The following is a 10,977-nucleotide window of genomic DNA, read 5'->3' on the forward strand; positions in this document are numbered from 1 at the left end:
GTGTGCGAGCGATCTGTCCCAGTGGATAACTCCCTTAAGTCAGAAGTTGTTCCCGGAGTAAAAACGTTTTTAGGCAAGGCAGTTATCTCTTCAGAGTTGGTAAAAGTGCTGAAAGAAAAGAAGCCTCCCGTTACCCCTGTCCTGTCCATGTCGTTGCCTGGGGTGTAAGTCCATGCACTCCGGGGTCTCACAACCAGGACCACCGCCAGAGAGAAACGGAATACGTGAATCAACGAACACGTTTCCATGATCAAAATCAAAATGAGCCGAAAACGGCAGCGAATCTATTCCAAATAACTAACGGTAAGTTGCCGTAGGCCACCATCAGTTCAGGAAGTCAGTTCCCCCCTAGTTAGTTTCTCATTTTGAATCCCCTCGGAGACCCCAAATATCCATTGAGGGCGATGGCGGGTAATACGTTTGGAGTCCGTGAAGTGAGGTTGAAACAGAAGCCTGTTATCACATCCGAGGCGCCTGGCTCCTCCCACACACAGCAGCTATGATAGTGTTCCACCCAGCAGGGGTTCACTAGTACCCCTAGTCTAGAAACTTCAAAAATCTGTTCCAGTTGTATAATGATTTGTTCATGGCAAGATTCATTTTAAGCATATGAAACGTTTTTACAATGCATCAACTTCAATGATCTTCTCAGACAAGACAACTTTCTGCATACTAGGAACCAACCCCACAACCGTTAAATAAAGGCCCAAGACAGAGCCTACACTCGGTATCATTATCATCTTAATAAGAGGTCAAACACCGAATGGAAGAGAATTCACATTTATTGTAGGCCTAAATGTATTCCTTTTTAAATAAACGACATCAGAATCCACAATAACGGAAACAATAAATAGGGGCCCCATAACTGCCATTGAGAGGATGCATTTCAATCTGACTGCTTTCATCATTGAATGAGGGACACTATGGGTTGCAATATGAGGTGTCGAGTTGTAGATGTGCCATTCTGTCAGCATCAATAAAGGACGACTGGTGGTAACGGTCACGAGAGGCGAAGTCCGCATTTTCCTCTGTCAGCTGCCTAGTTTCCATGCCAACTCCGGACAGAGAGGGTGTCACAACCATCTGGTCCCGAGGAGCAGACTCTCTCCTGAAAGTTATAAATACATCATGCGTTTTAGAATAATCCTAATCAATTCAACATAAATGCTACATGACACTTCTACAAGGATAATTCCCTACCCTGATGCCAGAACTAGTGACAGCAGTCCCACAGAGGGTTCAGCATATCAAAAGCTGTTGACCTTGTGCATGGAAAGTTACAGTGTTGGGAGGCTCTCTCTTGTTGCTTGGCAGAGCTGATATTCTGTGGGTATTTCCTGAATTGGCAGAGCATTTCTTCTCATGAAGAAATGCTCATTTTAAGATGACACTGTACTAACACATAACAATCATTCCAAATCAACTATGCATTTGGTCCTGAATATCATGGAACCTCTAGAGCTCTATTCATGACTTCGATTGATGATTAACACACCTGCCAATGTTACTTAATGTTGACTTGAGCCATTTGAAAAAGCTGAAGCGTGCTGCAGCTCCTGTTTAAAAACACAAAGAAACACAACCATACATTGAAAGCATTCTAAAGACACATGCACCAAGTTAAGCTGATCTAAATGTTCTGCCGAAATTATAAGATTCACATCTCAACACAACAAGCAGAGAAAACCTGATAAATCTATAGTTATGGTGTAAACAGCTAAAAGTAAAAAAATACATTATCTTTTAATTAATATTGTAATTAAAATGTGTTCCTTTAGATAACTCTGCCACTCTAGAGTAAATAACTACTCTGATATACAGTATCGGTGTGGGACCGAAAAAAAAGAAAAATGTTTACATTTCACCAACCACAGCACCTGTGACACAAGTGGCTAGCATTTTGGAGCTGTGCCTAAGTCTTGAGTCAGGGGAGCAAAGCATGTCATTGTGTGGGGATTGTATATCACACACAGTTGCAGAATCCTTTACTCAGCTATTTAAAAAATCCAGTGAAACAGCTGTGTGGCGAAGCTGTGTGTTACTGAAGGCCTCAGTAGTGCCATTAAAGCCTGGGACCATCATGTAATAACACAGCAAATCAGGAGAAAACTTGCAAATTACCTAAATGCTTTGAAGTCGATTAACGATAAGCTATGTATATACTTGGGGTTGAAGAATGACTGAAGGTCATGACTTGGATAGTCACCTATAGGAAGACCAGGGCTTGCGTTCCCAATGTAGAGGTAGAGGACCAGAGCAAATATTATATTTGCCAGGGCGTAGACCCACTGAATGACAAACATTATCAGGATGGAGCATATCGCCTGCAGAGGGGAGGTAAAAGTTCAAAAATCAAAAACATTTATTCATGCACTTGTTCAGGAAAAAGTCACTCCTTGAAAGAGCTACAGCACAGTAGGACAGAAATGTGATATGTTTAACTAATTAACTTACACCAAACAAAGCAATCCAATGGTTGCAGAACACGGCGTAGAATGAATCAGGCATTGGTTTGACCCCTGACCCCTGATGTTCTGGTTTACACTGAGCACCTGTTTGATATTTGAAAGGAATAGAATATAACTCAGAAATGTATAAAGCTTCAAATCAAAGCATAAGTAACAGGAGATAGGCTACGCTTTAGAACCGCTCTATTATGAATGTCACTAATGTCCCTCAGTGTCCCAGGTAAAGCAGCTCACCAGTGCTCTGCGTCTGTGACCCAGGTGGATGATCTAGATATATGGAGCTTCGTCTGGAGAGGGGCTTGTCCTGTCTCACTTCCTCAGGGTCAAGGCTTTGCTCTCCAGGTTTCTCCTGGGGGTGCACAGCCTCTCCTGGGGGAGTTGGATCCATCTCCTCCCCTCTATCATTAGCGAAGGTATTGCTGTTCAGATCTAACCCAAAGCTGTCCATCAACATTTGCTTGGCAGGGGCCTTTGACCTCCTGTCATTGCATCTCAGTCCTGGCATGGAGGCCTTCTCCGCCTCTTCTTGTCCAACACTGGGCAGAGGGAAGATCTGATCCATATCCCTGGTGAACTCCAGCAGGGTTCCTTTGCCCGGTAGCTCCATGTCCCCCTTGGTCCCATAGCCTTGGGGCGTGACCGCCATTAGGGCCTTACGGTTCTGTCCAGAGGAGTACAGCCTAGTCCTCTTGGTCGAGCCAACCCTAGTCGTCTTCTTCTCCTGGAGGTTGTATGTCATGGCCACGCAGAAGTAAGAATAGTCAATGAAGCTGTAGGTCAGCATGAAGTTGATGGTAACGATGGGGGCCAGGACATTCACCCGGCCGATGAAGATGAAGGCCATTGTGAGGAGGCTTGTCAGGCAGATACCTGCTACCGGAGTCTTATTGGGCCCTTTCTGTTTAAGAAGAGAGAGTGGAGAGATGACTACAGCAGAATTGTATAAAACAAACATACAGCACATATAAAGCTAGTGATAAGTCGTCATTTATTTGTAAAAAAGGAAAACCTAATTCCTCAAAGGAAAACCTAATTCCTCAAACTGACTGTACAGTATCATACTGTAGTATATACAACACAGTAATAGACCAATTCAAACATTGCAAGATGACATTGGTCATTCACTCAGACATATTTTTTTTTTACTGATGAGCTCCTCTTACAAAAGGATTTTGTGAATAAACTGCTATTTTACTATTGACTGTTAAGTGTCGGCTGAGGCTGCTCTGACTGCAGCCACGGCTGAACTGCTGGGTTGGCGTAGCGCCAGGACAACCTAGGTCGGCACTGCCTGCCTCCCTTCCTGCGTTTGTTCTGACGCTTTGATTCAGGGCGAGATGTCTAGGGCCTCATTCCAGCCTGCTGAGAGGTCAGACAGTACTGTGGGGCGTGGGGTCTGAGGAAGGGGGGGGGGGGGGGGGGGGGGGTGAAGGGGTCAGGAAGACGCGAGTATGCAGTGTTTTGTAAGGCACAACTATTGCCCTCAGTTCCCTCACTTCTTTGGAGTTTACTTCACAGAGCTATAATTAGGCACTCTTCTCAGCGTTTCCCATTGAACGCACCCACCACACCCTGACAGACAGATTGTGTCAGATGAGATCATTTGTAAAGTAGCAAAATCATTTTCAGTTAAACCATCGGACAGAAGATGTGGTACCTCTGTTCATGTTTCCGACAATGATGTACTGTACCAAAGTCACATAGGAGCAGCATTTTAGCTCGAACACATGCATTGGAAAACAAATAACTATTCAAGTGCATGTGTATCAGAGATGTGGCCTGTGGTGTGTAGTGGACTGTTGTCTGAAAGTGAAAGTGACTACACTCCCTCATGTTTTCACTCAGCGGATCATCCACCCACCCCTTGTCCCAGGAAGCCCAGGGCGGGAATGACCCTCTCCTGGGCAATGCACTGTAGGATCCTGGGTGCTCCGTACAGGCCGCCCATACAGGAGGCCAAGGAGGAGATGTAGAGCCCCAGCAGAAACAGGAAACCCACCAAGGAGACCTGGGAAAAAAACAAACAGAGGGAAAGAGATGACTACACCCAGCTCAGTTCCGCTCAACCAACCCTTATGAAAACAGGTTTAAAAAAAATAAAATAAAAGTGCATAAGAATGTCTTTCTGTAAAAATAATTTCATAGAAGTTGTAATATATAAGCATTCTTGCAAAGAACTTAGGCATATATGTACTGAATGTCTCCATTATCTCTGCCCATCTGTTGTAGATATCTCGTGGACACAGCATCATGGAGAGCCAACTCCGCTCCAAGCAACCACCCCCACCCACTCCTGTGGCTCCAGACAGCTGAACTGCACCCCCTGTCCAGTGGATCAACCCTGCACAACACGTCCGTCCCCCTCCTTACTTCGTGTAAGGACAGCTGTGAGCAGGCAGGGAGGGTGTGGGGGACTGACCTCAACTGGACTGGCTTCTCTCGTTCCGCTCATTCACCCCAGTTGTACAAATGGTGTTCAGGGAATAAGGGTCAGTTAAGGGACCCATCAATAGTCAGGACCACTAAGATAACACAAGCTGTTAACACTATAATACTGATGAACAGATACCCATTCATCACATTTCTATCTATTACATTTTTTGAATGTGAGGGGACAGTCAAAACATCAATACACATGCAGTAAAGCATATTATTCCGACACTTTGTACAAGACCAGAACGTGTGACCTCACATTGAACTACATGCCATCAACTGAAAAGAAAATAAGTAACCTCTGCAAAAAGGAACTTGACAGTGTGTGAGGGGAGCCCCTTGTGAAGCCTTTTCAAATTGAATAGATGGACAGGGTTTACCTTTTCCGCTATTAAGAAGTCGTACCGTAGTGCTTCTCTGGTACAGATAGCTCCTAGCAGGAAGACAAAGACTAGATACAGGAACCACCTGTGGAGTCCAACAACACACAGCTTTTCATGATCCGTGACACATCTATCTGACTATTAATAGGAAGTTATGAATCACAACATCCAAAATGGTGGATGGCATATTGGGAGGGGATGGGAAGCAGAGATGCAGTCAGAAGTGACCAGGGCACCTACGAGGTACAGACTGCAGCCAGGGTTCCCACAGGGATGTTGTGCTCGGGCCTCTGGAGATCAGAGCTCATGTTGAAGCCTGCCATCACACCTACACACCAGCGACAGGACAGGAGGATTGGTTGTCATAGTCAATCAATCACAGATGAGTTTCTATTCCAAACCCTCCTTGTACAGTGGCCTCATATTGCTTTCTACAAGGACATTAAGGGCCAGTTTCACAGACAAGGCTTAAGCCTAATCCTGGACTAAAAAGCATCTTCAATGGAGATTTTACATTGAAAGTGTGATTTAGTCCAGGACTAGGCTTAAGCCTTGTCTGTGAAACCGGCCCTAAGAGTATTATTAAGATGTTGAAGATTTTCATTGGAGAATCGAGAAAAGATGGACTGCACTAACACATTTCATTGGACCTAGGGCTGGATTCCTGGACTAAACTGGACTAAACTAAACTAGACTAAACAAGACTAAAAAGCATCTTCAATGGAGATTCTCATGGACAATTTAGTACAGGCTTGATCTGTGTCTGTGAAACTGGCCTGGCCTCTAATGTCTTGATCTGACTTGACACAATAAGGGGGGTCAAAGGAGGAGAGTGGACAGGTTCACCTGTTGCAGCGGGGAAGAAAACCCCAAACACAGTGAAGAAGGTTTCTCCAGCTGTGTAGTCTGGCAGCAGGTTCTTGCGCAGAAGCTCCTCAGAATACCCAACAAAGCCATGCTCTGAGAAAGAAAGAAAAAATTGCAGTAATTGTCATATTCACTACTGAGTAATACTGATTTCTCCACACTGGAATGGTCCAATTAAACCCATGCTTAGGCCCATCTAAACTCATGGGAAAGTGCACATGTGCATACTTCAGGGGTAGGGTGGAGACATGGGATGCAGCAATATACTGAGGTCTTTGAAACATTAGAGCACTTTAAACCCTACCTCACTCCCTAATAGGTTCCATAGTAAGTATTTGTGTCAGGCTGGACTCCAGAACTCTCCAGGGATCAGGCCAAAGGTGTCTGCTCCTGACAACCACAGACCCTTATGTAACTGTTCTGGGGGAGTACAACAGCATCCGCCTAGATGCGTGCAATCAAGAGGCCGGGTTTTGGTTCTCGGGAAAACTTGCCAAGTTCAATAGTGCTGCACTATGGATCTGAGAGAGCGAGGTCTGGACAGGGCCATGGGCGTGCTCACAGGCAAACACAACAAGCTTCACACAGGCGCCAGAAGAACATTAGTACTGAAAGCACTAGGAGATGTCACCATTGTGCCGGACAGTCAGGACAAGACTGCTTTATTCACACCAAGTGGTGTTTTGAGTTGTGAAAGTCTGGAACATAACGTTGAATATTTCAACGGAGTGTTTCGACTTAAGTTACGATTTGGTTGCTGAGGTTGAGATTCAGTACATGTGCAGTGAATATGCAGTAAGAGAGGCCTGTGCTGGTGGGGCCGAGGTTTAATCCTTAGGGTAAAATCTAAAGGGCCCGCCTATGTTAGAACATGAACCATTTCCCCCTTGGTTATCTTGCGATGGGAAAGAATGTGTTCTCTCTGATTAATGACATGTTTATCCAAAAGGAAGTCGCCACCCTTTTCAGAAGCTCAGCCGGTTCCAAGTCCAGAAGAATGAAACACACACAGAGAGAGAGAGAACGGCTCCCCATGTTCCTTCATTTTCACACTAAACAAAGCTGGCCGGTGCACTGGCCTTGCTTTTTCTGAGAAAGGCATCTACAGTATAACAAGGTAAAACAAAACAAAAGGTCAATCACTATTGACCTAAGAGTCCAGTGAGAAGCATTAGTCCAAATTCTTCCACATTGACTGACCCCGTGAGACCACCCTCTATCCAAACAATACTAGGCCTAATGTTACTCTGCGTCTGCTTCATTTCTGTGGTGGTAGAATGTCCATGAAAAGCAGGTTCCCCGCCCTTAATATAACATCATGTTGAGCAGCCAAGTAGAGGTCACAGCTCTTCCCACTCATAGCATTCATGCAAACTGGTCAAAAGGTAAACAAACCTGCTTGAATTCAATACAGCTAAGTATGTTAGGAGACCATCTAATCTGTTTATAGTGAGTGACACTCACACTTCAGATAGAGAGATGTGTCTAGAGACAGAATTAGTGTTGTGAATGACCCCTGATGACATCGCTTTTGCAGCAGTCACCACAAGCCATATTGCATGGGAGGAGCTGATCTGATTGGGAGAGATTCATATTATCACAGGAAGGGATGATGTGGCGGTCTCAAGAGCAGTGCTCAGATCTAGTTCCGGCCTTTTTTTTTTCTTTGTCATTGTCCAAAAATGTGCTAACACCCTAAACCCCAAACCATGAAGCACATTACAGTTTCCTATTCAATCTGGAAAAGGATTTTACATGAAGATTGGAAGTCTCACAGCGGGTGAGAGATGGTCAGATTGTGTTGTACACATAGAGCCAACAGCAGTGGTGTCATTGTACCGTATGCTCAAATAGTTTTCCTTCAGGAGATAAACGTTAACATTCTAGAAGTCAAGCTTACACATGCAGCATTGTCTAATGCAAAAACTCTTAGACAGGAAAACAGAGAAAATTCCTCACATTAGTTTCATATTACTCTCATTGAAATCTCAGTCTCAGACTATTCTATACTATGTGAGACCACATTACCGCAGGAAGGACTTGTCAGAATACATCATTAAACAGTTGGGAAGGAGGAACTATCACCCCACAAATCTAAAAAGGGCTCTAGTTTAAACGGTTGGGCGTATTCCCACTAAACTCATAATGATATTTCCACACAGAATTTACATCAAAGCGGAAGGATAACTTTGCAGGAATGTTAAAGAGAGATTTAGGAGATGTTTCAAATGTATTCATATTTCACTGAACAGACTAGTGTATAGTGTACTGCTTCTGATAAGTGTATAGTGTACTGCTTCTGAAATCTTTGCTCCCCAGTTGGCCTTGACTGATTAAAAGTGTTATCAAACTATAAACACATCTGCACAGCAGCTCATTTTTCCTGCTGCCACTGGCAGGTAACCAGGCCATACGGCGCCTGCCCAGCCTAGGCTAGGGACCTGATGGCTTTCTGCCAACCATGAGGTCACCCCAACACAGCAACTCTTAATTGGAAAAACCTGGGCAATCCATTGCCTGGTTCTCCCTAGCCCACAAGATGTGGGCCTATGCCAGCTCTGGGAAGGAGGAGATTGTTAGGGATGAGAGGTTTGGAGAGACATGGGCAAAGCAAGGGGGAGGTTTCGGCTTCATGAACCAACCCCCACAATTTGATAGCGTTCCTTGTGGTTTGTTGGAGAAAGGCACAGCCCTTCTGGAACACTTTGCTCTTCCCCTGGACAGGAAGTTGATAATCAGTGAGAACAGGAAAAGCAGGGATCAACTTCCTGAAGGCAATAGAATACATTCTGGCTTTGTCAAACAAAAAAAGGCATACCGTTTCCTATTCACAGAAAAACTACTGGGTAAACAGTAAACGAGACTTAGCACCAAACCTGCAAGATGGTGCAGTATCTTTGCCTACAAGCCACACACACACACACACACACACACACACACACACACACACACACACACACACACCTTGAAACATATATCTGTTTTATGGCATAAAAATATATACAAATACAAAATTGTATTGTGCATTATTAATGACAATCATAATTAGATGTGAGAGCATTTAAAAGGAGATAATTATGCTATTAAAATCTATAGCCTATTTTTAACACTGTACTGGTCATAGAAGTATGTATGCAGTAAACCACAAAATATATAATGCCACAGTGACATCTACTGGATAGAACAAATCATTTTAATCTATCAAGTAAAGGACTGCTTATGATGTGTGCTTATCCAAACCACCACGAAGCAACTTCTGTCCCGAGTCGTCATTCTATGGGCCATTCTATAGCTTCAATAAACAGAACAGCCCATTTTCTAATTTAGAATACATGTCACACATACCTTGGTCGAGGTGGGAGAATGTGCCAATAACAAAGTCCAGTGTGGACACAGCCAGCACAGCCAGCAGCAGCAGCTGCAGTCGGATGATCCACTTGACCCCAGCCAGGTTGATGCCCAGCAGGCCCAGCAGAACAGACACAGACATCGCTCTGACGGCCCACTCACTCTGCAGGGCCAGGAGCTGGGCGATAGACTCTGAAAACCCTGTGATGTACATGGCTCCTGCCACACACTGGAAAAATACAAACAGTGTGTTAGCCCCACACAAGCACTCACGCATGCACACATGCACACACACACATGCACACACACTCACCTGGCCGAAAACATACAGAAGGCCCACAGTCCCTCCGACCCTGCCTCCCAGCACAGTGGATATCATGGAGTAGACTCCACCATTGCCGACAACACAGCGCTCGCATACGCCAATCCCTGACATCACTGTTACCAGGGCCACAAGCACCACGACAGATACCAGGAGCATACCCAACAACACTCCTGTGTTCCCCTGACATGACCAAAAGAAAAAACAAATCTCTTGTAAAAAAAAAATGGATATGGAAGAGGTCCTTGTAGGTTCTTTAGTAGCTCGGATGCACCCTAGTGTCAATCTGTTCTTTTATATAACCTTCTCACTCACTCACTCACCACAAGCCAGCCAGTACGGAGGAATAAGACTACGCCAAATATGTTGATCATGCAGGTGGTGAAGACCCCGTCCCATGTGCCAAAGAGGATTGGCTCCCAGACGAACAGCTTGACCCTCCACCATGGCTGAGTGTGGCGCTGGGACCCCTGCCCAGTGGGTCAATAAACAGATATTATCTTTGTCTCTTTTTTTTCAATGCAGGAATGACAGAATGCAGTCACTGCAACTGTGACACATAATTACCTGTGCGTTCTCGTGGAATAGATCCTGGACATGCGGGACTTGGCTGCCACCGGCCCTAGACTTGAAAAGTTCAGATCCATCCTCAAAGTCAGACCTGTGAACAGTCCAGCCAAAAGGCGGGGCCTCCATGCCAACTGGTTTGATAAAACTTGTCCTTGCTCCAGTTCCTTAGAGTGCATGGGTGCTAGGTAAGAGGGTAGACCAGTCGCAATGAACAAGTTTTAGAAGAAGGTGATAGGGAGAAGGGTTTTCCTTCTATCAGTGGCCCCGGGCCCGAGCTAGATTACTAGTCTTCCTGCAACGAATGGTGGACTGCTGATTCACATGCTTAGTATTCAAATGTATTGATTGTAAGTCGCTTTGGAATAAGGCGTCTGCTAAATGCCAAAAATGTAAATGTCAATGTAAATGCAATGGGTGTAGAGTTTTAAATTGTAATTCACCTTGAACAATGTCATCAATGTAATGTTAATCTTTGTGTATTCATTAACCTTCCCAGGAAAGTGGTGTGGAACATATTAACAGAGTGCCTAATTTATGTACTTCTAAAGGCTACAGACTAAATGTGCATAACAGAAATCTGCTGAGA

The 10,977-nt window shown here is 44.7% G+C and overlaps 1 protein-coding gene across 1 annotated transcript; it reads right to left on the reverse strand.

Moving 5' to 3' along the window:
- Positions 1-921: 921 nt before the first annotated feature.
- slc12a8 (solute carrier family 12 member 8) lies at positions 922-10,517 on the reverse strand (the record flags this gene model as incomplete). Its single annotated transcript, XM_080536807.1, is given in 13 exon segments — positions 922-1,101; positions 1,495-1,556; positions 2,207-2,324; positions 2,455-2,552; positions 2,703-3,366; positions 4,330-4,476; positions 5,282-5,369; positions 5,525-5,612; positions 6,131-6,244; positions 9,497-9,728; positions 9,813-10,004; positions 10,145-10,291; positions 10,389-10,517. Coding segments are annotated over 13 exon segments (2,259 nt in total).
- Between the last annotated feature and the right edge of the window lie 460 nt (positions 10,518-10,977).

This window comes from Nansenia antarctica (genome assembly GCF_963989245.1).
Source record: "Nansenia antarctica genome assembly, chromosome: 7".
NCBI classification, from domain to species: domain Eukaryota; kingdom Metazoa; phylum Chordata; class Actinopteri; order Argentiniformes; family Microstomatidae; genus Nansenia; species Nansenia antarctica.